This window comes from Myotis lucifugus, unplaced genomic scaffold (genome assembly GCF_000147115.1).
Source record: "Myotis lucifugus unplaced genomic scaffold, Myoluc2.0 scaffold_45, whole genome shotgun sequence".
Classification (NCBI taxonomy): Eukaryota; Metazoa; Chordata; class Mammalia; order Chiroptera; family Vespertilionidae; genus Myotis; species Myotis lucifugus.
In genome coordinates this window covers 1,879,104-1,906,712 of record NW_005871093.1, presented here as the reverse complement: position 1 = coordinate 1,906,712, position 27,609 = coordinate 1,879,104, and the positions used below count along the sequence as shown (strand labels likewise).

General features: G+C 41.7%; 1 protein-coding gene across 4 annotated transcripts in view; it reads left to right on the top strand.

Moving 5' to 3' along the window:
* Window positions 1-27,609, top strand: part of GALNT17 (polypeptide N-acetylgalactosaminyltransferase 17) — a 410,059-nt gene that overhangs the window by 136,877 nt on the left and 245,573 nt on the right. For 2 of the 4 annotated variants that reach the window (XR_002829117.1, XM_006088223.3), the window contains exon 2: window positions 12,235-12,418. Coding sequence is in view for 3 of the 4 variants with exons in the window: in XM_006088223.3 (XP_006088285.1) it covers window positions 12,235-12,418 (184 nt within the window). In the remaining variant the exon portion in view is untranslated. Of the gene's footprint in view, window positions 1-4,600; window positions 4,823-12,114; window positions 12,137-12,234; window positions 12,419-27,609 lie in introns of those variants that run through there. The other 2 variants (XM_023753451.1, XM_023753452.1) reach the window with 2 other exon arrangements.

The following is a 27,609-nucleotide window of genomic DNA, read 5'->3' as shown; positions in this document are numbered from 1 at the left end:
TGAAAGAGCGGATATGTCTAGCCTGGAAATAAGAAGATATGAGAAAAAGGTCATGATAATGTCTTATAAAAATTTAAAATTACACGAAAATGTAATTATATGCACAATAGATATAGACAAGAGCAGTAAGATTGCTGTGTAAAAGAAACTGAGCAATACATTTTTGAAATTTTATCTATGTGAGCTGTAAATCAGGAATGTCCTGCTCTGCAAGGTGGTGAGGAGGAATACAGCACAAGCTGGGTGGCCCTCTCTCTGGAATTCCAGCCTTGGATCCCAGAGGCCCAGCCAGCTGACCTCTTCTTTCTTCCAGCCCAGGATCCTAAGCTGGACCCAGGTGTACTATTGGTCTTAGACTTAGGGAACACTTTACTCTGTTCTCTTTCACCCAGTGGAACTCTGATGGCTTCATTCAGAGTATTAAGACTAACATAACCTTTGGACATCACGTCTGGAAACACTGAGAATAGAAGGACAGAGAATGTCAAAATCATCCTAATGTAGATGTCAACAAATGTCAAGATCATGTGCTAATATACGAAATGGAGAATCAATAAGGATTCGACCTGAGTTCATGAAGCAACGCTTTATCCATCTTGGATGTCTCTAGGAGATTTCTGTGTCAACACAGGAACATGGTAATATATTTGGCCATCCCAGCTAGCAATACACTCATTCATTGATTTTTTTTTCATTTATTCACACACTTTGCTCATTTGGCCATTCATTCATGGTACATGTATGAGGTGCTTACTATGTGCCAGAGCACGTATAAAACACAAAGATGTCTTCCTGTTCGCAGAGGCCTGTGCTCCTGGGAGTGAGCAGTCTAGGCGGGATGCTGAGGCTGAGATTTCCACCCAGGAGCAGCACCTGACTTTCTGGGTAGGGTCATGTTCAGAGGGGTTTGCAGGGTTGTGGTGAGTACAAAGGATGGCTGGCAGCTGCACCGAGGGGCAGTGGCTTGAGAAGCATCAGAAGGGAGTGGGGTCTCTAAAGCAGAGGATGCTGCAGAGGGAGAGGTGGAGGCTGAGGCTGGGCCAAGAGTCCACTAATGAGCAACTTTGCATATTACAGGATTTCTCTTCCATAGGCAGCAGGAATGCACGAATGAACTTAAAGCAGCCATCAGATCTGCATGTGAGAAAGCTCACAGTGAAGATAATGTTAGCAGTCAACTGCAGTAACTTAAGAAAAAGATGAGTTGAGTTTGAATCTGGGTGGTGGCAGATATGAATTAAAATATGTATATTCAGCACAAATACATACAGTTAACATATATGTTTCATGTAGATATTGTACATATGATATATATTATAAAGAAAGTGCTTAGATAGGGCTTTGTATTTAGTGGACATTTGTCAGTTTAATTATCACTAACACTTGTATCCAAAATGGTGCTCTCTTCTCCCTCTTCCAGCAATATTTGTGGGCTAGCTTTTCTGTCCCATCGATCTGCCTGTCGTTTCCTGTTCCATTAGCTCACTATCTTCATTATTAGAGCTTTTCGCTATGTTTTACTAGCCAATAGGGTAAGTCCCTTCATGGCCCCTCTTCAAGCATTTCTCAGATGTCCTATTTATCTCTATTATCAGGCTGGCTTCCTCGGAAAGGCAGGCCTGGAGGTTGGCCAAGAATAAACCTGGAATTATTGCTCACTATGAAGCTTATGGCTGCGATGTCCCGATTGTCCATACCTGTCATCAACTTCCACATGCTGTAGCATCGTGGGATGTCCCTGGGACTCGGGCCTTCAGGAGCAGTCGGGGCTCCCTGCAGAGACCAGCTGACACATGCTCGTTCACCTGAAGACAGCTGCGTGACATGACGGACTCTCTGGCTGTGTGTGTGTGTGTGTGTGTGTGTGTGTGGTTTTCCCCATGCTGGGCTGTGGCTGCTGAGATGATGGGGAGCTTCCTGAGTAGACAAGGTGGCCCCAGGTTGCATTTGGTGCGTCTCTATCTTTTCTGGAGTGTGTGTTTGTTGTGAATACCATCCTTATTTCTGAAAGAATAATGCTGGCTACACTGTGACCCTGGGAAGACTTATTATGTTGTGTGAAGGGTGGTGGGAAGGCAGCTCGGAGTTGATTTAGAACCTTTGCTCTTTACTTTTGCCACCACTATGGTCCTTCGGAGCTTGGGCCCAACAGAAGGCCGATGTGGGCAGCATGATTGACTCGTGCTGAGCGGGTGTCAAGCACGTGCACCTCCAGTCCCCAGACCCCATGGGACAGAGCTGCTCCGTCATCCACATGAGATGTTGTGCAGAGATTAGGTGTGGACTCGACTGCGCTGGAAAGGAATTTCTAAAATTTTGAAAGTTGAAGTTCTTTTTGTTACTTAAGGTTTGTAAAGTTACATGACTATTTGAGAAAAAAAAAATTTAGAGCTTCACCTCCCAGCGTATATGTAAAATCACCTCTCTATCACCATGCCGCTTTATTAGTTGCTTTATGTCCTAACCTAATATGGGATAGGGCAACTCCCCATTTTTATTCTTTTACAAAAAATGTCTACATTTTATTATCTCTGTGTTTGCGTTGGTTAATTTTAGAACCTGTTCTTATGTTTAAAAAAATCCCATTTGGAATTACATTAAACCCATACATAACATTATTTTGTTTAATGTCATTTTGTTAAAAGGTTGATGAAATGTCATAGGAAATTAACTCTTGTTTATTTCAATTAGCCTGTGGTCAAATTGGTTTTGTTATATGTGGTTTCCTTTAAAGACACAGACCCTATCTCTGACATTAAGTGAGGGCTTAATTTTGTATCATCATAACATTGCCTCTTTTCATTCAGAAACATCTCTCTCACTGCCAATTTATATATATATATTTCACTTAGTAAAATTTTATAATTTTCTTTCTATGGTTCAAGTTGTGTATATTTTACATTCTGTATTCTGGTTGGTTATGGCTGGGATACAAAACACTGTTAGCACATGAGCCTCTGCATGCCACAGCCCCAGGCACCCTGCCCTTTCAGCGCCCTGGAAGCACCTGCTTCACTGACGTGGCCATCCCCAGGGTCACAGGGGCCCGTTCCACTGCCAGGTCAGATGGCCTTGGCCAGGCTTGCTTTGTCTGTGACATTCATCAGTGCAGACATTCTTCTTCTTTTTGAATATAAATATGCTAGAATATGTCCTCTTTTCTTCTAGTAGATTTTTTTTTCTCTCTTGGATTTTTAATTTTCTTTCTCGACCTCATTTTGTAACAAATGGTCCCAAATTCAATCTCCAGATTTTATCTCTTGTCATCCATATACTCAGTAGTTTTTAATGTGTCAGGCACCGGGTGACCACATCCATGCCCATAAGGAGAATACCGAGAAGTCTTCCCACGGGGCTAGGGAAGATGTTGTCTCTGTCAGGATCCTGCAGGAAACAGATGGCACACTCAGAGGGGTGAGTGAAGAGATTTAGCAAAACATTTACAACGGTTTGGGGCAGAGTTCAGGGAAATCAACAAGGAATGACAAAGAATGGTGAATTTCTTTAGGGCTGGCAACAGAGGAGGCAGGAAGGGCTGAAGGGGGCAGAGGAGGGAGCAGGTGGCATAACATGGGCTTAGCTGTGACCCTAGGTTGACCCTGGGGGAGGGCCGCCTGATTGCAGCTGGGTGAGGAAGAATGCAGCCTCTGCCATACCACTGCCCAGCCTGGAGGGAGCTGGGGGAATAAACACCCTGACCTCTCTCTCTTTCTATCCATCAGTCTCCTTAAGGTGTTACCTGTTGGTTGAACCCAGCCCAAAGCAAGGGAACTTTGATGCTGTCTACACAGGTCTCTCTCCTGGGGCATGCAGCGGGGGAAAAAGGTGGAGTGGGTAAGGAGAGAAACATGAAGGATACTCAGTGTAGGTGCTATGGGACGACTGACCTCAATTTACTCTTCTTCCTTTTATCCTCAGCTTCCTGTCCAATAACACCCCTCGGCTCTGCAGCCTTCAGCTAAAATAACTCAGGAGGCAGTGCCTGATGTGGAAGAGGGAATCAGGAGTCCTCCCAGGCCTGGTGCCAGGCAGCTACCTCATTCTCTTCCCTCTTTCCCTCTTTGCTGCTGCTTCTTCCCTTTGCCAAATACGACTTCCATGCCTACAAGTTCATGTGGTCTGCAGTGGCTGCAACAGCTTCTGGCCAAAGAGCGAAGGGTGCTTTCAGAAGAGAAGGTTCCCTGGTTCAGGAGTCATCCGAACCTGCTCCGGTGGCAAGTTTTTCCAGTGAAGTGAGCCCCGCTGGCGAACTTGAATTCTTATGTATCTTTGCCAGCAGTTTCTTGGACCCGCTAAGTAAACACATTAAAATGCCAGTAAAAATTTTTGCTGCTTTGTTGAACCTTTCTGGCAGATTAAATTGGGGGGAAAATGGGAACACGTAGACCACAAAACACATAATTCATAGTTGTCACATCGCACTGTGAGGAGTGATCTTTTTGCGGCCGCTAAGTGGGTGCCTTTCATAGTGGAGGAAATAATGACACAGGAAGGGGAAAAGCATCTCACTGGGAACCATCATTCCCTGTGTGTCCTTGGTGGGAAGCAAGCATTCCTAGTCTTTATTCCTATGCCACTTATAACAAACCCCCTCTCCAGCCTCCTGGCCTGCACTGCAAAGGCTGCTGCTGGAAGCGTACTGGGCAAGCTCAACTGAGATGCATTTTAGCTCTGAGGTGGCATTTAATGACTTGGGATTGGAAGTTGTCTCTTTAGACTGGACAAAAGAAATGCTATTATATCAAGGGAAGAAAAAGACGTGCCAAAAACCACATGGATGAAATAAGAGGAAGAATCAGATGTTTTCCGCTGAAACCGCTGAGTTAAGTTGAAGGCCAATCTGCCCTATTCCAGTTGTTTCCTCCTGGGCTCCTGGGCTCCATGCTGGCAGGAAAACCACAGAAGGCTGTCTGTGGCTTGTGAGCAAAGGCAGCAGGTACTGGGGAAGGAAAAGGGAAACCCAGGGTAAATGAATAGCAGTACATAAAACAAGGAGAAAAACCCATTGTCAGTGGTCTGGTCTCTTCATCTTTTTATTATTATTATTATTATGCAACTAGAGGCCCAGGGCACAAAATTTGTGCACAGGTACGGTCCCTAGGCTTGGCCTGTGATCAGGGCCATCTTTCCCGACTGCCTGCAGCTGGACCCGCCCCCTGCCGCCACCCATCCCTGGTCCCCTGTTCGCCATTGGGCAATTGGAGCCTGATGGCTGGGGGAAGGGACCAAGAGGTTGGCTGTTCCCGCCCACTTGCCGGCCCTATCCCCGCCGCGGGTTGCCCTCTGTGTGTGGGACAGGCAGCGGGGTGGGGGCCTTGGCCTGGCACTGCTCATGTCCCCCACCACCCACCCCCAGTTACCTGTTCGCCATTGGGCGATCGGAGCCTGCTCTCCAGGAAAAGGGACCAAGAGGTGGTCAGTGCACCTCATAGTGACTGGTCAAGCAGTCGTTCTGGTCTTTCTGCCTTAGAGTCAATTTGCATATTACCCTTTTATTATATAGGATAGTTCACAGATCGTTTGAATCACATATATGTCAGGTAATAATTATATAATTTTTCTGAACTTATGATCATTTATTTACCATTCATCATCATGTTTTTAAAGCTGGGTTCTTTTTTTCCTACAGAATTTCCTGGATATAGTGTGTGTGTGTGTGTGTGTGTGTGTGTGTGTGTGTGTGTGAAGGTTTGAAAGGAACATTGCATTCTGTCTCCATTACTTTTGGATGGTTAAATAATTCATCCATCCTCTGAGCCTCCATTTCCTCATCTCTAAAGTGATCATGGTCATATCTACCATGCATGTCTAATAGAAAAATGGATATAAAAGCATTGAAAACAACGAAAGCCTAAACAATCCCCATCACTGGGTGGAGAGAGAGGGGTCAAATGGATTTATGAAGATAAGCAGGAAGCTTAACCACTTGATCCGTATTGAGACGTTTCTGTAATTCTTTAAGAAATTCTTTAATTTCTTCAGTTCCTTGAAGTCTTGAGCTTCCAATGAAGCTTTGATGACAGAACATGCATATAGAGCAGAGAAGAAATGCGCTTCGAAGTATGCGATTCCTACCCTAGATTTGGTCCAAGTGTGCATGAGGAGCGTGGTCAGAGAACACTTCCTGAGTGATGTCTGTCTTTCTCCTTCTTGCTGCTCAGCATTCCCCCCACCCTTTATCATGGCTACCGCCCCCTCCATGCCCATGGCACCAGGTCCAAATCTCGGGCCTCCTCTGCCATCTGAACTTCCATTCTCGTGTGTTCCACTGAGCATCTGATCCTATGTGAATGTCCCACAGTTGCCCCATATACCAAACGCAGAGAATGGAACTCCTCTTCTCAAACTTACTTCTGTATGCCCATCCTTGTGAGTGGGTTCACCACCCACTCCTGCCTCTGGAAACCCCAGGCTCATTCCCTTCTTTCCTCTCTCTCATCCTTACACTTGACTGTCTCCTGCCTTGTGATGGTATCTCTTAAATATTCCTCAAATCTCACCTCTCCTTTTGATCACCACCACTTCCTTAAAGGGGACCCCTCCCATCCCTGTCTGGGCTGCTGCAAGTGCTCTGGATCTGGTCTCCTTATCTGTCATCAAGCTCAGGTCTATCCTCCTTTATATCTCCAACTATATCCAGAACCCAGGTCTATCCTCCTTTATATCTCCAACTATATCCAGAACCCAGGTCTATCTTCCTTTATATCTCCAACTATATCCAGAACCCAGGTCTATCCTCCTTTGCCAGCCGTGGAACCTTAACAAGGTCACTACATTCTCAGGCTCAGTGTCATTTGGAAAATAGAGATGATTGTAATTCCTTCCTCATGAGGTTGTCAGCAGATTAGATGAGACAGTGATAGAGTTTATGTGAAGTGTTTAGCAGAGTGCCCAGCACATAGTAGATACTCAATAAACAATACTTTTCATTACTGTTAGTGCTGGCCTGTCCTGGCACTATCCACTTTCCAGGTAAAATTCCTAAATCATGCCTCACATCTTGTTACTTGCTTTAGGCACCTTGTTATATATGGATAAAATTCTAAACACGAGAGAGCTAGAGTTGCATAATAACTTTGTGGGCCCTAGGATCTTTGGTCTGTCATGGCCTTCTTCCTCCATAAAAATATTATAAATTATATTATGTAACTGCAATGTTATGATTTTAAAAGAAATTTAAACATGTTCCTGGGCCCCCCAAAATATTGGGGGCCCTAGGCACTGTCTCTCTCTCTCTCTTTTTCTTCCCCCTCTCCCTCCTTCCCTCTTACTCCTTCCTTCCTATCTTGCTGTCTTTCTTTTGTGTGTATGTCATTCATTTTTGTTCTTTTGTTTATTATTGCTCTCTTTGCGTTTTCTCTCTTCTTTTAATAACTCCTTGGGTTAGATGCTTACCTCATTAATTATCCATCTTTCCTCCCTTCCACCAATATATGCATTTACATAGTTTCTTCCAAGTATTATTTTAACACTATCCTAAAAGTTCTGTCAGTTTCACCCTAATGGCACTATGATTAATTATTTGACCCATGAATGTTTTAGAAGACTTTTTTAAATTACTGAAATGTGTGAGTTCTTTGTGGTATTTTTATTATTGGTTTCTGTTTTTTTTTAATTGCTTTATGTTCAGAGATTATCTGTAAGAGAGGGTGAGACTTTTCTGTAGCCTGTCAGTTGTTTAAATGTCCCATATGCCCTTGTAGGGAACATGTACTTATTAAGAAGCCAGGTGCAGGGTCCATTAGATCAAGCTTGTTAATTTTGTTCAGTTCCTCTGTATTTTTGCTAAATTTTTGCCCTTCTCATCTGTTGAATACTCAGATATGTATTAATATTTCCCACAATGATTGTGCTTTTGTTGACTTTTCCTTGTAATGTGGTCAGTTTTTGCCATATATAACTTGAAGCTATGTTGCTAGGCACACGATAGTTTATAATTCTTTCTAGCTTCCTGGGAGATTGTTACTTTACCATTATGTATTGACTTTATTTATCCCCATAAGGCTATTTGCCCTAAATCCTATTTTATCTGATGTTAAGAGAGCCACCCCACCTTCCTTTTGATAAGTATTTGCTTGGTATATATTTGCGCTATCAATTTGCACTTTTTTCCCCTTTTTATGATATTCACTAGAGGCCAGGTGCACAAATTTGTGCACAGGTGGGGTCCCTTGGCCTGGCTGGCGATCGGGGCTGATTGGGGCTGTCTCGCCCAGTCCGGGTTGAGGGTGGTGGGGGGAGAGGGACACCGGGAGGTTGGCCGACCGTGGGAGTTTGGTTGTGGGAGCGCACTGACCACCAGGGGCAGCTCCTGTGTTGAGTGTCTGCCCACTGGTGGTCAGTGCACATCATAGCGACCAGTCAACCAGTCATTCGGTCGACTGGTCATAATGGTCGCTTAGGCTTATATATATATAGATTGTATTAGTTTTATGTAGTTTCTATAACAATTCCTCACAATCTTGGTGGCTAAAAATAATAGAAATATATTGTCTCGCAGTTTTGGAGGCTAGAAAATAAAAATCAAGGTGTTGGCCAGGCCATGCTCCCTCTGAAGGTTCCAGGAAAGAATCCTTCCAAGCCTCTTCTAGCTTCTGGGAGTTGTTGAAAGACCTTGGCATTCCTTGGCTTGCAACTGCATCACCCAATTTCTGCCTCTGTCATCAAATGGTTTTCTTTTTCTGTGTGACTGTCTCTGTCTCTTTTTCTCTTCTTATAAGGACACCAGTAATCTTAATTTGATTACATATACAAAGACCCTATATCCAGAATGGTTCCCAAACCAGGTTTTGGGTAAATGGGAACCTTTACCTTCATAATTAAAAATTCGTATGAAACGCCGAAACCGGTTTGGCTCAGTGGATAGAGCGTCGGCCTGCGGACTGAAAGGTCCCAGGTTCGATTCCGGTCAAGGGCATGTACCTTGGTTGCGGGCACATCCCCAGTAGGGGGTGTGCAGGAGGCAGCTGATCGATGTTTCCCTCTCATCGATGTTTCTGACTCTCTATCTCTCTCCCTTCCTCTCTGTAAGAAATCAATAAAATATATTAAAAAAAATTTGTATGAAACATTTAAGGTATAAAAAAGTCTCATGTCTTGTGCATGTATAAGCCCTATTACTCCAGCCTTTTGTTAATGCAAAATCCATCCTTCATCCCACTCCAGCAGGTATAGTCTCAACTCAGATTTTAACTTACCTCTGGAAGTTTCCCTTTCTTTCTTGCAAGCTCTGCTATGTATTTAAAATATTTTTAAAGTTTCTAAAAAATATATTTTTATTGCTTTTGGAGAGGAAGGGAGAGGGAGAGAGAGATAGAAACATCAATGATGAGAGAGAATCCTGCCTTCTGCATGCCGACACGGGATCAAGCCCACAACCCAGACATGTGCCCTGACTGGGAATCAAACCGTGACCTCCTGGTTCATAGGTTGATGCTCAACCACTGAGCCACACCTGCTGGGCTTAAAAGTTTTTTATTCAGCATTCTAGGTGCTTTACTGGAAACTTTTAATGTTGTTTTAGCCTTCCTTCTTGCTGGAAACAGAAATATCTATCAAAGTCAGTTTTTTATAGCTTTATTGAAAATTTTCACATAGCATCTCATCCATCCACTTAAAGTGTACAATGTAGTGAGTTTTAGTATGGCCAAACAAATTTGGCCAAACATCACCACAAGCTAACTTCAGAACATTTCTATCACTGAAAGCCACCCCATATGTGTTAGTAGTCACTCCCCATTTCCTCCCCTAATCCCCTCAGCCCTAAGCATATATTAATCTACGTTGTGCCTCTACAGATTTGCATATTCTGTACATTTCATGTAAATGAGATCATACAATGTGTGGCATTTGCTGACTAGCTTTGTTTATTTGGCATAATGTTTTTAAGGTTCATCCATGTTGTAGCGTATATCACTCTTTTATTCTTTCGTATTGCCAAATAATATCTCATTGTATGGTGCTGCGACCTTCGCGGCGGGGTTCAGGATCTGAAAGAGGAGCCGATGCACAAATGAAAATACTATACAAGAAATATGAATTTAGAAGGCATTGGGGGCCAGGTGGAGCCTCTTTCTTGAAGAGGCACACCGACTTCTGGCCTGGTCTGCTATTTATTTACTTGAATACATATTTGCCCTTTAGCAATGCATACAGGCTTATCAAAGGTAAAGTTTGGTAAACAGTAAAAGGATTATCAGGTTAGGGCAGTGGTTGGCAAAGTCATTAGTCAACAGAGCCAAATATCAACAGTACAACGATTGAATTTTCTTTTGAGAGCCAAATTTTTTAAACTTAAAATATATAGGTAGGTACATTGTTATTAACTTAATTAGGGTATGCCTAAGGCTTAGGAAGAGCCACACTCAAGGGGCCAAAGAGCCTCATGTGGCTCGTGAGCCGCAGTTTGCCGACCATGGGGTTAGGGAATTGCCTTGAATTGCCACCGCTATCTCAACACGAACAATCTGTGCTTAGCTTCAGCCCTGCTAACGCCCAAGGTCCATCGGCCTTCCACGTTCCTTGGTGCACTCTCGTGACAGTATCGGCAAGCGGTGGCTTCCTGCAGTATGGATATACCTCATTTTATTTATCCATTCTTCAGTTAATGGACATTTAGTTATATGAATTCTGTTGCTTTGAAATGTGTATGAGTTTTTGTGTAGGTATATATTTTCATTTCTTTGGGACATATACCTAGGAATGGACTTGCTGGATCATATGATAAGTATATTTAGCATTTTGAGAAACTGTCAAACTATTTTCCAAAGTACTTGCACCATTCTACATCCCCCTAACAATGTCATTTTAAAACCCAACTCAGGTGTTTATACTTGACATGGATAGAGTTCTTGTAGATTTTTTGAGCATGGTGAAGGTGATGTTATTGGAATTGCACATTAATGTGGAAGGAGAGATTAAAGACCAGGAAGCTGGTAGGAGGTGCTGCAGTAATCAAATTCTCAGTTGCTGGTGCCTGTATTGGGATGGTGGCAGGCAGGAAAGATGTCAGGGTTCCCAAAGAACAGTGGAGATGATTCTCAGGCAGAAAAATGATTTTCAACTAAGTTCAACTCTGAGATATTCATTCAACCTTTGCCTTCTAATCTTGGTATTACAGAAAATAAATACCTGTTTTTAGAGAAGCAGAAAAGGGAATGAATACAAGTCTTGCCATTATGTGATAGAGGACCATGTGACTGGAACAGACCTGTGGGTCTGTGATTTGCATGGAATTCCTTAAAGGTTGCATCCTCCTAGGTTAAGTGGGCTGCCCACTGTGAAGGCTGAGGGAACGATCTACAACCCTAGTCCATGTTTTTCCTACCAGTGGCAGCAGTGAGACTTTTGTGGATATAGTTCTGCATGTGTGTGCACGTGTGTAGTGTGTGTGTGTTTGTGTGTGTGTGTGTGTGTGTGTGTGTACTGAGTAGCTTGGGCATTTGAAATGGCCAAGTAGCTGAGTAGTAAAACCTCCCATAGCTCTAGGATTTAAAAATTGCCCATGAAGCTGTTCATCGTGTAATGGGACAATAGTTGTAAAGCTGCCGCCATCCGGAAACTTGCAGTTGCTCAGTGAGGCTTGTTGCCGGGGCCTCCTACACTACTTGGCACAGTTATCACCCTTATGGGTTTTTTCCTGCTGTAATTTATTCTCAAGCATTTTGTATTTCCTTTGCCATTTAGATGAAATTTAAATAAAACCTTTAAGTAAAGAACCGTGTCAGGCTGTTACACACTTTAAACTCACGATAAAAGCAATCTGTATATCGTTCTTTGTTCAAATGAAGTAAAAACACCTGTATTTTTGCAGTTTCCTGTTACCAGCTCTTCTTATCTAGTGTTATATGGGGTGTCTCTGGGCCTTGCTAGCCTTGTTGTAATAGCCCCTTGGAGAGAGGAAAACAGGCATGAACAATAGCCCCCGTTCTGTCCCATTTCTTGTATCCCCCTCGGTTACCACTCCGGGCAGTCTCTTTTATAGACCCCAGTTCTCAAAAAGGGAGAGGGTTTAGGTAACAAGACCTAAACCCACAACTCACCTTTGCCTTGCCCCTCCTCTCAATTCTCAATATAGATGTGCTCAGAGCATATTCCCAAGACTGATCAAATGAGAACATAATTCTTTCCATGACAGGTAATGTTAAAATTTCCATTGAAGCTGCATCTGAGCTTGAGTGACATATCACGATATAGTGGTTTTCAAATAATTCTTTTTTCCCCTCCTTTTTCTAGGCTTATCCAAATCCCTTGGGCTCATTGAAGGTTATGGTGGGCGGGGCAAAGGGGGCCTTCCTGCTACCCTTTCCCCAGCTGAAGAGGAAAAAGCCAAGGGACCCCATGAAAAGTATGGCTACAATTCCTACCTCAGTGAAAAAATCTCGCTGGATCGTTCCATTCCGGATTATCGTCCCACCAAGTAAGTTCTGGTTCAGTCATTCAGAGGAGATCCCTTGATCCTATGGGTGGACGAAGACCCCAGTCTGTGACATTTTCTGATGTCATTTGTAACTCGTGAGGGAGCTTTTATCTCAGTCTCCTCCACAACCAATAAACTGAGTACTGTTGATTATGAAATATTAGCTAAATAAAACATTTGATTTGTATAAAAGCAACCCAGAAACATATAGAAAGGTCTGCAATACAAAAAGTTTTCAATAAAAATCAGAAATCACCATGATCTCATTACCTAGAGATAGCAACTGGTAAAGTCTGTTTTCTCTGCAGATTATGAGAATATGATATATTGTTTTACCTCTTTTTTTTTTCATTTAATGTTATTTCATGAGCATTTTCTGATGTTACTAGCTATGATCATTATTTCCATTGTTTGGGACTTTGATTTTTCATTATTATAAATAACACTTCGATGACTAGCTTCCCATTCAAGTTTTTATGTGTATTGATTAGATATTTATTTTCTTAATTCATATTTCTAAAAGTATAATCCTTAGATCACATTGTAGGAATATTTTTGGAGGCTCTAGACACATATTGTGACATTTCCCTCCCAAAAGTTTATAGCAACCTCTACTCCTTTTAGAATTTTAATTGACCATTCCAAAACTGGGTGCTGCCATTTAAAAAATGCTTTGCCAAGCTGATAGGTAAGAAAGTACATCCATGGCTGTTTCTACTCTTTTGTCTGAGATTCTTACCATTTAAACAGTTTCTTTGGCATCTTGATTGTCTTATGAAAGTTCTTTTTTCTATGCCCTCAGATTTAAGAATTATTTGTTTTCTCCTGGTGAAATAGAAAAAAAGAAATTGCTCATAGAATCAAGATGCTGGAGGGGAAACCTATTTTCTAAGCAGGAGTCCGCCTTGGCCTCTCAAAAAGATTTTTCGTTTCCTGTTAGGTTTGTAGTGTCTTTCTTTTTCTATTCAGAGTGTGCCCTTGTTTAGAGCAGATTATTTCTTTTTCAAATGAGTTTTCTACAAATCAGTTAAGTATCCTGGTTACTGAGAAAAATAGATTTGAGATAAAGAAAATTATCTTAAATGGATTTAAAATTGCAGGATTCACATGGAACCTGTTAACTCTCTCTCCCTGCCTAATAAGCATATATTCATTTGAATCGCTAGGAAAAATATACATCACCCCTGTTGGAAACTGTTTTGTATTCCTGGACTTTTGCTTTTAAAAACATCTGGCTGTTTTCATTTTCTGGTACTCTCTGATTAGCCTTCCTTATTTGGACATTGGCAAATAAACAGAGTCCTGTTCTTTTCACTCCTATGAGAATGAAAATGCTTCCAACATAAAGCTACTGGAAATGGGTCAGTTGAACAAATATTAGTGAGCACCTATTATGTGCCAGATGTTTTTCCCCACACTAGATAGAGGCAGGACATTGGATAAGACACAGTTCTTGCCTACTTACTATTTGTCTAGGGAGGGAGACAGATGTGCGGGCAGATTAATTCAGCACAATATGGTCTGTATGGTGTGTATCAGGCCAGAGATATACATAACATGTGCAGGGAGTATATCGGAAATATTCCTGCTCAAGATGGTGCCTGAGCTTAATTTTGAAGGACCAATAAAGGTTGGAAAATTGAAGAAGGGAGACGGTTAAGGGCAGACTAGGCAGGGGAACAGAGTTAGGGGTGCAAATAAAAAATGGTGTGCTCAGGGAAGAATGTATAGGCCCATAGTGCTCTGTAGTGTAGCATGGTGGCTTGAGCATGCCACTTATTTCTGGTCACTCCTGAAATTTCACTAAATAAAAGACTAGAGAAGATGGCACCCTAGTCTAAGGGACAACTAGACAGACAGTGACAGCGGGGAAGAGTCACCTACAGAGTTTTAGAAGATGGCAAGAGGATGGATGAAAGGTAACCGACAGCAAACTGGATGAGGCTGAGACCCAACTGCCTGCATATGGTAGAGAGTGGTGGTAAGAGCAGAAGAACATAGCCTAATCATACCTCAGGATGCCAGAGACCCAGAAATGGGAGGTTCTGGGTACTTCTGATGGCTGGGAGGTAGATTTGAGTAGAAGGATTGCAGTTGGATCTTTGGATCCTTTCTCCAACTCTGCACAACCAGAGTCTATCCTTTTCTACCCAGTGGAATATGGGAGGATTCCTCTCTGGAGAAGGTGAACTCTGGGCTTTAGTTCATAAGATGTAACCTAGGTCAGAGGATAAGGCTGCATACTAAATGGAAGCACTCTCAACCTCATTACCCCTCAAGGCTTTTATAACTTCATAGTCAAGTATTTGAAGAAACTACTCTGAGGAAACCATCTAGCCTAAGAAAAAGGCCAATAGATATGAGAGTTGGGGGTATACTCCCCAAATGGTTGGGTTCTGCTCACGAACTATCAGTAAATTATGCCTGTTGTAAAGCTCCATCCAACTATTCATACTGTTTTAATCTAAAATATGAAATGAGAGCGAGGACCCCTAGACATCTCAGGAGAGTCTCTGTTATGAAAGGCCTTAGCAACAGCAAATAGAAAACATATTTGGAGGAAACAGAGATTACAAACTTTATAACTCATGACATAGAGATATCATGTCATGACATAGAAATGTGTTTTATTTGCAAAACATGAGTCAAGTGCTATGTTAAAGTAATAATCAGAGAATAAAAAACAAATCTTGGAAGTTATAAATGAGATAGAAATAAATAATGTAATAAAAGGTTGAAAGACAGCATTGAGGAAGTCTTCTGGAAGACAGAAAAAATAAAAATATGAGAGAAAAAGACTTGAAAAGAATTAGATCAGTCCAGTAGGTTCAACATCAACTAATAAGAATGTCAGAGGGGAACAGAGAAAACAGAGAGAAGAAAATCATCAAAGAAATGATACAGGAAAATTTCCCAGAACTCTAGAGTTTTCAGATTGGAAAGTCCCATCCAGTATCTACATGCTGAGTGAAAGGGAAAATATTAAGCCCAGATTAAGAAATGTAAATTAAAAATTTCAGATCAGCATGGATGAAGAGAAAGTCCTAAATGCTTTCAGAGAGAAAAGTGACTCAAATACAGTTGGTATTGGATTTCTCAGTAGCAACAGTAAAAACTGGGAGGCAAGTTTTAAAAAGCATTTTCAACTTAGAATTCTAGAGTTAACCATAGAATAGTTTGTGCCAAGAGCAAGCAGAAAGTAAATACATTACATTTATGTAGGGTCTCAACAAGTTTACCTTCTCCGCATCTGTTTTCAGGAAGCTACTCAAGTATATGCTCCAGTAAAACAAGGGAGTACAATAAGAAAGAGAATGATAATAGGAATGAGGAAATGGGTTCAAACAAGAGAATACTAAAAGCAGATCCCAGAGAGATGATGAAGGGCTGTCCAGGGTAACATTTCAAGGTTAACCTGTAGGCCAAGGGATCAACTATTTCACATTAGGACAGGAGGATGGAAGGATATAAGAGGAATGTATACCAAGGGGGGGGGGGGGAGAGGGGACAAAATTGTTTAATTACTTTGTTTCTTACTGTATTAAGATTTTATTTTATTTTTTTCAAGAGTCACTACAGTTTTATTATACATAATAAGTATAAACCCCACGTAAATCTTTAAATGATAAATCCTAGGGAACAAGCTTTTCAATATTGGTATAATATTCAAAATTAGGTAGTACAAACATTTCAAATAAGTAATAAAAAAGATTGTCATATTTACATAGCGTTGACATGATTGGAATAGTTTTTGTTAATATTAGTAACATATGTATGTTTATGTGTGTGTGCATACTTAATGAAGGCCGTGCTTTGTTTACGATCAACATTTAATAAATACTAGCTTTTTAAGTAAATGACCTCTTTACTTTGAAAGATTTTATTAGAATAATTATATATAATGGATATACACTTCTTCATATAGTTAAAAATTTCTACTGGATCAAATAGACTTTTTAAACAAAAATGTTTTTATTAATTTCAGAGAGAGGAAGGGAGAGAGATAGAAACATCAGTGATGAGAGAGAATCATCAATAGGCTGCCTCCTGCACTCCCCTACTGGGGATCGAGCCCACAACCCTGGCATGTGCCCCGAGGGGGAATCGAACAGTGACCTCCTAGTTCACAGGTCAAAGCTCAACTACTGAGCCACACAGGCCAGGCTCAATTAGACTTTTTTCTCAGTTACTGAGAGTTGGTAAGATTTAACTCTATGAATGAAAAATATGATTTATTTCTTCCATTCCAGTTTACATAAATATCTGGTATCTGAGCCCTAGGCTACAAAAAATACAACTGGCCATCTCTCACATGTAGCCCGAGAGAGGATTCATTTGCTATTAGAAGTGAAAAAGTCCAAGAAAGCTGAATCTTAAAATCTAAATTGTACCATCTGATGACTTTTAAAAAATTATTTTTATTGAGGTATAATTGACATACAACATGTTATTTATTTCAGGCATAATGATTTGATATTTGTCAACATTGCAAAATGATCACCACAATAAGTCTAGTTAAAATCTGTCATCATAATAGCTACAGAATTTTTTTCTTATAATGAGAACTTTAAGACCGACTCTTTTAGCAGCATTCAAATATGCAATACAGTATTATTAACTGTAGTCACCATGGTGTACATTACTACTCCATGAAGTATTTATTTTGTAACTAGAAATTTGTATCTTTTAACTCTCTTGACCCATTTCTCCCACCCCTCCACCCCATGCCTCTGGCAACCACCAGTTTTTTTTCCTGTATATAGGAGATTGTTTGTTGTTGTTAGATTCCTTATATACTAGTAAGGGAGATCATATGGTATTTATCTTTTTCTCACTTACATCACCTAATATAATGGCCGAATAATATTCCCGTGTGTGTGTGTGTGTGTGTGTGTGTGTGTGTATGTATATGTATATCACATATTATTTTTCTATTCACCTATCAATGGACACTTAGGTTTCCATCTTGGCTATTGTAAATGATGCTGCAATGAGCATGAGGGGGTGCATACATCTTTTTGAATTAGTGTTTTGGGTTTCTTTCAGTAAATACCCAGAAGTGGAATTTCTGGGTCATATGGTAGTTCTATTTTGCTTTTTGAAGCACATTTATACTGTTTTCCGTAGTGGCTGCACCAATTTACATCCCCACCAACAGTGCCCAAGGGTTGCCTTACCTCCACATCCTTACCAACACTTATTATTTCTTGTCTTTTTTAAAATAGCCATTCTAACAGGTGTGAAGTGATATCTCATTATGGTTTTGATTTGCATTTCCCTGATGATTAGTTACAATTGAGCATCTTTTCAGGTACCTGTTGCCCATCTGTATGTCTTCTTTGAAAAAATTCAGATTCTCTGCTCATTTTTAAACCAGTTTTTTGTGTTTGCTATTGAGTTGTAGGACTTTTTAAAATATATTTTAGAAATTAACCCCTTATCAGATATATGGTTTGCAAATAGTTTTTTTCATTCATTAGATTGCCTTTTTATTTTGTTAATGGTTTCTTTCGCTGTGTAGAAGCTTTAATTTGATATAGTCCCACTTGTTTATTTTTTCTTTAGTTGCCTTTGCAAGATACTTTAAACCATTCTTTCTAAAAGTTGGGGACTGAATTAGTGATAGTCACAGAAACAAAATTGTGAAAAAGCAAAGCAATTATTACCTACACAACAAAACAAAATTTTCTCAAGAAAGGAATTGCAATTCCATACAGTCTGTGGCTCAGCTGTAAACAATATGGTCATACAAGTGTAAATAATGGATAATTGTGTAACTACTAATTATGATATAACTATATTGCAAGAGGAAGGAGAAGGAATGGGGGTGTGAGTGGGTAGTATAAGAAAATTCAATCTTAATCTTCAGAAACAAAATTAATTGAAAATATCTAAAATTTAAACATCAAGAAATAGTAGCACAATCATTGTTATTAAGAAATGGAGATTAGAAAAGTGGGATGAGACTATACATGTTTTGTTTTAATAAACAGAAGTTTAAGCTATACATGTAAATCTATACCAAAAACTTAAGCACAAGATAGGAAGGGTGAAAGTAGGGTAGAAGAAAGAGTTGGATGACATGGCCACATTTGCCTTTTTAGATGATTCGGGCAGCTCTGTGGAGGAGGGATTTGAAGGGGAAATTAGAGATAAATTTGAGAGCTTGCCCACAGGCCACACATGATAACCAGGGGCACCATTGTAAATTGTAGGCTTCATAGCAGACATTACCAAATTAATCTTTTTAATTGCAAGTTAATCCTTGCTGTCCAAGAGTGGGAAAGGCCTTGCCTGTAGAAGCTGCTTTTTTGGTATTTGAGCCCTGGGGATGGGTAGGGAGGCAGCTGTCAGGGCCAGAGCGGCTGCTTTCTTCTTCCCTTGCAGGTCCAGGCCCAGGAGAAATTGCACCCCAGTGGGCAAGACTCTTCTTGTGAAGCCCCCCAAAAGCTCTTCCATGTTTAGAGTATTTAAATTCTATTGCAAATTTTATGCAAAATCTCATGTTGATTTAATTCTTGTGGTTTTATTATTAGACTACTCCTGAGAAATTTGTTTCTCTTATTAATATGAGTGAATTTTTAGGCAGTAGTAGGATTAACCATTTGCTTGTCATAGTTCATGCAGATGGTTTCCAATATGCTGCTTTTACTTTAATTTTGTGATTTTTTTTCCTTCCACTGGACAGATACTTTAAATTGTTTGAATCCCAAACTGTCAATCCTTCCATTTTCCTTTCTTCACTGCTTCAAAGTTGAGGAAGATGTCATCCCTCAGAACACTTATAAATATATTCTGCTCTGTGTGGCTGTTCCCTGACTCTCATATTTCACTCCTCCATCTATCTAGAGTTTATTTTGAAAGTACACGGTATGTATCTTTTGTTTAAAATGCTTGCCCACGCTGTTTCAAAGCAGCCTTTTCAAAAACATTTTTGTAAATACCTCTTTCTCTTATTTGGAGGTGCTAAAGATAATACTTTTTTTTGCTTTTCCTTTGATATATATTTATTTTTTATTGTTTATTTTTTTTTATTGTTTAAAGTATTATAAATACTAGAACATAGGTCTCTTTTTTCCCCTATTGAACTCCCCCTGCCCTCCCCTACCCATCCGGCACATGCCCTCACCCCCCTAGTGTCTGTGTCCATTGTTTATACTTATATGCATGCATACAAGTCATTTGGTTGATCTCTTACCCCCGCCCCCAATGCTCCCTGTTTTCTTGCTGAAGTTTAACAGTCTCTTCCATGCTTCTTTGTCTCTGTATCTATTTTTGTTCATCAGTTTATGATGTTAATTATATTCCACAAATGAGTGAGATCATGTGATGTTTATCTTTCTCTGACTGGTTTATTTTGCTTAGCACAATGCTCTCCAGTACCATCCATGCTGTTGCAAATGGTAAGCACTCCTTTTTTACAGCAGCATAGTATTCCATTGTGTAGATGTACCACAGTTTTCTAATCCAGCCTAAGTGCCTATCAGTGGATGAATGGATAGAAAACTACTGTGGTATATATTTCTTTTCTTTCATTCTTAAAAAAATATTAAAAACTAGAGGCCTGGTGCACGAAATTCATGCACTCGGGAAGGTAGGGTCCCTCAGCGCAGATTGTGTGCACGATCGGGGCCGGGGAGGGATGCGGAAGGTTGGCCAGCCAGGGAGGGACCATAGGAGGGCTCCAGAGCATGTCTGGCCCGTCTCGCTCAGTCCTGATCTGTCAGAACCCAGCAGCTAACCTACTGGTTGAAGCGTCTGCCCCCTGATGGTCAGTGCACATCATGGCGAGCAGTTGAGCGGCCTTAGCATATCATTAGCATATTATGCTTTGATTGGTTGAACAGATGACTGGATGACTGGACACTTAGCATATTAGGCTTTTATTATATAGGATGGCTTTTGAGTGGAGCCTCCAACCTGCCAGGCACTGTGCTGGCAGCCTGGAGAGGAGCACAGCACATTTGGGCTTCCTGGGAAATCTGAGAGAGGGGATGGCTGCCACTGTCCACAGTCCTGGGGTTGTGCACAGAGGGTACTAGCACTTAAGACAAGGGAATGCTCCCTCCTGGGAGAAGCAAATGATGGCACAGAGGTGACCTTGGTCTTAAGGGTGAGGGGGAATTTTTCCCTCCAAAGAGAATCTAGGGCATTTGAGAGAGAAGAGCGAGTGCAGGAGGAGTACTGGAAATGATCTTGGATTTGGGGGGTAGGGGAACAGCACAGAATCTTGTGGCTCAGCTCAGTTTCCAGAGTGAATTGTGGAAGAGGTTGGGGGTAAGGGGAGCCCTGCAAAGCACTTCACGTGCCAGCCTGTGTTAGGCACAGATTTTATCATTTCAATGGACACCAATGAAGGCTGTGAGGCAAGATGGTATTATTGTTACCCTCTCATTTTTTAAAATTATGACTAATTGTGGGAGAAATGTGGGGGATAGCTTAGAGGAGATAAAGGCTGATGGCAGGATGGCTAAATATAAGTCTTTTCTCCATCCACCCAACCTGTGCCGAGGGTCAGCTATGTGTGAGGCACTGCACCGTGGAGAGAGAGAGAGAATTCTAATAACACAGCGGATGTTTTATAATGATCGTGTGGCTTTCACAGCAGTTATTTCTCTGTAACAAACCAGGGACTAAGAGGAGGTAGAGTGGAATGGCTAGATTCAAGAACATTTTTCGGAGGATCAGCAAGATGAGGCAAGCAATTGGATATGGATGAAGTAGGTGCAATCAGAGATTTCTAGCTTGGGAGACAAAGGGGGAGTTAATTCCTTAACCAGGAGGGAGACCCCTGCAGAGGTACTTGTTTTGTGGGGAAGATAGCCGTTCTGCTTGGCCGGGGTTCCCCATAGTTACAGATTTATTGAGGTCACAACAGGAGACGAATCTCTTCAGCTTCATTCATTATTTGGCTATGTGTGTGTGAGCCAGAAGGTAAAATTTGGTGACACCAGAAGCCAGGCAAGGCTTTAAAAAACCTCTACTCCTTTCCTGTGCTGAGATATACCATCTCATATCATAAAATGGCATATTAATGATCTGCTTGCCCAATTATCTTGTAATGTGGGGCAGGAACCCCTAGCAGCACAGAAATCTGTGTGTATTAAAGCCACTGCTGAGGTCCCTGAACACAGTTTATGGCTTGCCTCCTGTTTCCAGCCCGCGTGGGTAATTTATGGACAGTTTCTACTACTGTTATCTTCAATTTCTCCTTTGGCTTCGTGCTTATAAATCCAGATGTCAAGTTTCTTTGGAATTCATTTTGCTTCACTCAGACAGTCTCCTCTTCCCTTTATTGCCATAAACTCTAACCTGTTAAATTCCAACAGTGCCTGCTTTGGACACAGGCAGCGTGAGATGCCTGTGGACCATCTTCATGTCATGTCCAGCGGACAGCTGCATGTTTGGGTCTGGAGGTCAGGATGATGGCTGGACTGACCATGGGGCTTTTGGAGTCATCCATGCCCAGTGGATGTTTTAGGTTGAGTCTGTGTGTATGTGAGTTGTGTGCCTATGTGAGTTATGGTGTTAGATATAATTTAGTGGAAAGAATCTACTCATCGGTCAATACCCAGCTCAAGTTTTCCCTCCTCCCTGAAAAGGAAACATCTGATCATTAAAGCTGCAACTAGGCTTCTTCTGTATGTTTGTTTTCTGAATCATTCCTTGGGCAGGAGATTGCTGTGGGTCATAAGTTGGCTTTCATGTAGAATGAAAGAACCTTAATGATGGCCAAGGATCCTGTGTTAACCTTTCTTTTCCACAGAAGTCAGCACAGAGGGTAGCTACCCTGTAAATACTTGGTTGAAATGATAAATAGGTACCTGCTTAGGAGTGTCTCTGATTCACTAACCACAATAATAATTCCCTCTTATTGACTGCCTCTTATGTGTTTGTCACTGTGCTGCATGTTTTATTGATCTCATTTAAATGTAACTGCTCTCTGAAGTAGCTGTTGCCATCTCTGTTTTGTAATGAGGAAAGTGGTGGGGAGTTTGGAGAAGTTGAGCAACCTACCTGAGGTCACAGATTTAGTAAGTACTGGTGCCCAGATTCAAATCCAGCTGTGTGTGTGAGTGTGTGTGTGCACACCTGTGTGTGTGTGTGTGTGTGTGTGTGTGTGTGTATCTTCAGGGCCTGTGCCCCTCTCCACACCAGGTGTCCTGCCTGTCCTCCCATGTGTGGACTGGAACCTCCTACTTCACACTGGTATCACCAGAAGAAGAAGAAATTCTGAGTCTTAAGACAGGACCATTTCTCTGAGAAATTATGTGTATGTGTGTGTATGTGTGCATGCACATATGCTTCCTTAGTTAGTCTTCTTCTGTTGGTCCCTTTACCCCCTCCAGCTGTAACAGAATCCCATTACCACAAGGGCTAATTTGATTAACTATTGCCCATTAAAATAGCCTTACAGTGTAACTAGAGACTCAGTGCACAAAATTCGTGCAAGAGTTGGCCTGCCTTCCCCTGGCTGCCAGCACCGGCTTCTCTCTGGCACCGGGGACCTGGGCTTCCCTTGCAGCCCCGGCTTCATCCAGAAGTTCATCCGGAAGGATGTCTGGTCTAATTAGCATATTATGCTTTTATTATTATAGATATGGTTGAAACCCTCTTTAAGGGATAGAGTATTTTTTATAAAATTCAGGAAAAATAAATTTTTAAAAATACTATTATGTTTAGGAAATACATTACTGTAAAGTTGATTCAACCTAGAGGCACAACCAGGGGGACTTCTTTTGTCAGAGCTGGTCCTTATTCAGCTGGGGGGTGAAGGGAAATGTGCCGGTAGGGGTGCCTTCCCTTTTAACATGTGAGGATGATAATTCCTGAAGCGTTTGTGGGTGAATGTTGATCCCACATTTGTGAGCTCTCTACATCTGAAAAGCATGTCTAGACCATTTAAAAACCTTCATGAGAGAGTTTTTCATAGAAGCCAAGAGCATGGACCTGGAACTCTGTTCTAATTCCAGTTTCACCTCTTACTGGCTATGCGACCTTTGGGAGAATTATATAACCTTTCTGTGCCTCGGTTTCCTCATATGTGAAATGGTGATGTAATAATATCTACTTTATGGGATTGCTGTGGGGAGTAAAATGTTACACGTGAACTGCATTAGTCTCAGCCCTTCTCCTGTATTAACATCTGAACAGTACACATTAGCTGCAATATTTTTAGAGATCCTCTGCCACACATCCCTCTTATCCTTACAACACACTGCATGGAATGATAGATTCTTTAGGAAAGTATCTCTCTGAAAAGTGGGTTAGTACTGCATGTCTCACTCAGATGGAAAACTTGGCTCTAGGGTAATTCGCACTCCTTGTCCTGAACTTGGCTCTGAAGTGCGAGGCAGCCGGCCTGAGACAGACACCAGGCTGTGCTGAGTGTCTGGGAAGGGCATGTTCGCTTCCTAAGGCTCTTCCGAGCTGGATCAGAGGTTTGGCTTTGAGATTTACAGCAGCTTCCTTATGAAGGAGGTCAGTCCAGATGTCCTGAGGGCACGGACACTTGGGAAAGCCAGTGGGATGGGGCCAGCTGCCTCCTCTGCTTCTTTGCCATCGTCAATAGTGGTTAGACCAACCGTGGCAAACTACGGCCCGCGGGCCGGATCCGGCCCGTTTGAAATGAATAAAACTAAAAAAAAAAAAAAAAAAAAGACCGTACCCTTTTATGTAATGATGTTTACTTTGAATTTATATTAGTTCACACAAACACTCCATCCATGCTTTTGTTTCGGGCCTCCGGTCCAGTTTAAGAACCCATTGTGGCCCTCGAGTCAAAACGTTTGCCCACCCCTGGGTTAGACCAAAAGCAGTACAATGTATGCTCTACTTTTTCACACATTGAAATTATTTTCCCACATATGAAAATAATTTTTTCATGAAAAGGGCTGAATATTAAAAAGCACATTATAGAGTGCTTTTTCTCAAAGGGAAGTCTGTGGGGCTTTCTAATAATGTAGGTTGCCGAGCCCAACAGAGTTCCTGGTCTGAAGTTTTGGCCACTTCCTGTGAATTACTTCTGTGTGTTGAGAACCTCTGAGAGGGTCAGGAGGGAAAGATTGGGCATCATTCAGTGGTGGCCTTGCCTGCAGAGGCCTGTGTACTCAGTGAAGTTTTGATTTTGGAGACTTTTGGTGAAGCTGCTCCAAGGTGGAGCTTGACTGGGCCTCCAAAGCTCGGGCAGGCGTGGCTGGGAGGGGCTGAAGGGACTGCTCCTCCTCCTTGCAAGCTGTCTGGGATCTGGGCAGCAGAAAGAAACCCTTTGTTACCTCAATCAGATGCTCCTGTCTTAGTATCCCCGACTGTCATAGTCAAGAGTGAATGGCTCAGTTTTCATTATCATTTCCTGCCTGCTATGAAAAGATGTGAACCTCGGAGTAAAGATGAGTATTCAAAGAGGATGGAATGATCTTTGGGTAAAGGTGTCAGAAGTTGGAAAAGTAAAAGGTAGAAGCTCCTATAGGGCTCGCATCCCTGCTCTCCCTACACCGATGGTTCTCAGTCTCAGCTGGGCATTGAAATCATCTGGGGAGCTGGAAGCTTGGACTGCCCAGACTCTACCCCAGAGTAAGCAAACCAGAATCTCCGGGAGTGGGCCCCAAGCATCTGTATTAAATTATTTTTAAGAAGCTCCCCAGGTGACCCCAATGTCCCACAAGATTGAGAGCTTGCAGGCCTGTGGTGGTTTGGGCAATAGGATCCTTGCATTTGAATCAACAGGGCTGCTACAGAGATGGTAGACCAGAACAGAAGCAGTGCATCTATATTTTTCCAAGCTCCGTGAGTGATTCTTAATTTTAAAATGTGAGCATCCTGGGACCCCACCATCTTCTGAGATCCTCCAGGAGGCAGGTGGAAGAGAAAGTAAGGTCAGGGTGGGGGTTCCCACACTTGGGGAAGTTCCTGTCCTTTGTTGGTGGCTCAGCTTGTGTCACTTCCCTCCCTCCCCACCTGTTTCTTCCCAACTCACGTTCATCCATTTATTTTAACAAAGGAAAGTTAATAGAAATCAAGCTCATTTTGAATTATTTGCCTTTTAGAATTTTATTATACCCCATGAAATGGTTGATAACTCTCTGGGGTGTCTCCAACACAGAGATGTAGAATAGGAAGAGAAATATGAAGCTAAGATACTATTTGCAGTGCAAGAGGCACCTTAAACATGATGGGGGTCAAAGATTTCCCTCATTTTTAAGAAAGGATTCCAGCTTCTTGCTAGAGGCAGTGTCAGCCTGGGCCTAAAAGTTTATGAGTTGGCAAAATTAATTCAGTCTTTTATTGGGACCTGAGAGGATTCTCATCTAAATGCATTAAAGTGAGGCCACGGAAAAGATACCCCTCCATTTCTGTTCTAGAGAGCTTTCTGGACAACTTTCAATTTCTTGCATGAGAAACTTGAAATCAGTGGATAGAAACCAGTGTGCACCTTGTCTTGTCTATGCAAATGGATCTGCTCCGTGGCCTGTTCACAACCTCTAGGGCCATTGAGTTCCAAATTCATGTTCCCCCAAATCATGTTTCCCAAATGTAGATGTGTTTATGGAAAATGGGATTCTTATAACCTTAAATCAAACCAGCGTTGGAATTTGCATAAATGTTGTCCTTGATTCTGTAGCCCTTTGCTGCCTTATGTCAGGATTGTAGGCACTTTAGAACTGTAGGAGAACAGCTCATGGAGCAATCAAAAATTTCTATAATGCTGGTTACTGGAGACTCTAGACTTGAAACCTGCGATCTTATATTTCTAAGGGGTTACTCTGCCTGCCCTGTGCATCTAAGGTAAAACACACACACACACACACACACACACACACACACACACACACACACACCTACATGAAAGCCCAAGGGTAGGCAACCTGCCGAATTCCACTCTGATTTGTCCTGAAAACAATTGTTCCTTAGCCTGAAGATAAGGCAAATGTCTGTGCAGCCACAACGCCTTTTTTATGTGGGGGGTTCCTCATTGTTTTTGCTCTGTGAGTAGAGCAGGGTATCGACAGGATGCTTTGTAACAAGGTGAGATTTACAGCGCTGTTAGAGCTGGGGGGATAAGTAAGGCTTCTGGTGGAATGGGCAAAATGGGCTAAATTCAGGTATTAATGGGAGTGCTACATGGGCACTGCAGAGGAAGACAGGTTCATCAGTATTACAGATGGAATGCCCTCGGAGTTAATTTAGAAGAAATTCCGATCAGCCAACAGAGCTTTGAGGATGGATGCAGGAAAATGAAGGCGGTGGCATATGGAGAGAACATATTTGTTCTTGGAAAATCAGTAGAAAATGTTTAATGTCATCAAAACCTCATTTGCATAAAAATAGTCATATGCAGGAAACCAAATGAAAGCAAAGGAAAATGTGATGGAACCAATGCTTTTTGAATTTCATTTCATTATGAATAACATAAATAATTCAATTGAATAAATAAATACAAAATTGCTTCAAGTAGATGTACTGCAAATTATTATTCCGTGAAAATTCCTTTAATGGTACAGTTGAGACAGGGAAGTAATGTGATATTCCTCCATGGGCAGCACCTTGTTGTACACTTGACCCTTGATAAGAATACTGAGCTCCTCATAACTCTCAAATGTTATAGGGTCACAAATGAAGTTTTTAGTAACACAGTCCTATTCATAACATGACCTTGAAGAAGTTAAATAAGCTGCAGCTTATCTTCATCATGATGAGTACAGTTCCACTTTGTATGTGGGTCTGCTTAAGCAATATCTGATAAGCAGAAATTTGATGAGCTTTTAATTGTGCTATGCTAGGTACATAATTCTTTTTAAAATTTAGTTTAATTTTATTTATTTACTGTGCAAGTAGCTCGCTGCCGCTTGCCTCAGCTGGCCACCTGCCCACCGCTGCTGGTAGCTCTCCACTGCTAGTAGCCCACTGCCCCACCCTCCTGTAGCTCTCTGCCCACTGGCCCACCCTCCTGTAGCTCTCTCCGCTTCTAGCTCATTGCCCCACCCTCCTGTAGCTCTCCACCACTTGTAGATTGGTCGTAAAGTTACGGCGTAATAGATAATTAGCATATTCCTCTCTTATTATATAGGATTTGAGTTTATTGGGGTGACATTGGGTTAATAAATTGTATAGGTTTCAAGTGTACAATTCTATATACCTCATCTGTATATTGTATTGTGTGTTCACCACCCCAGTCAAGTCTCTTTCCATCA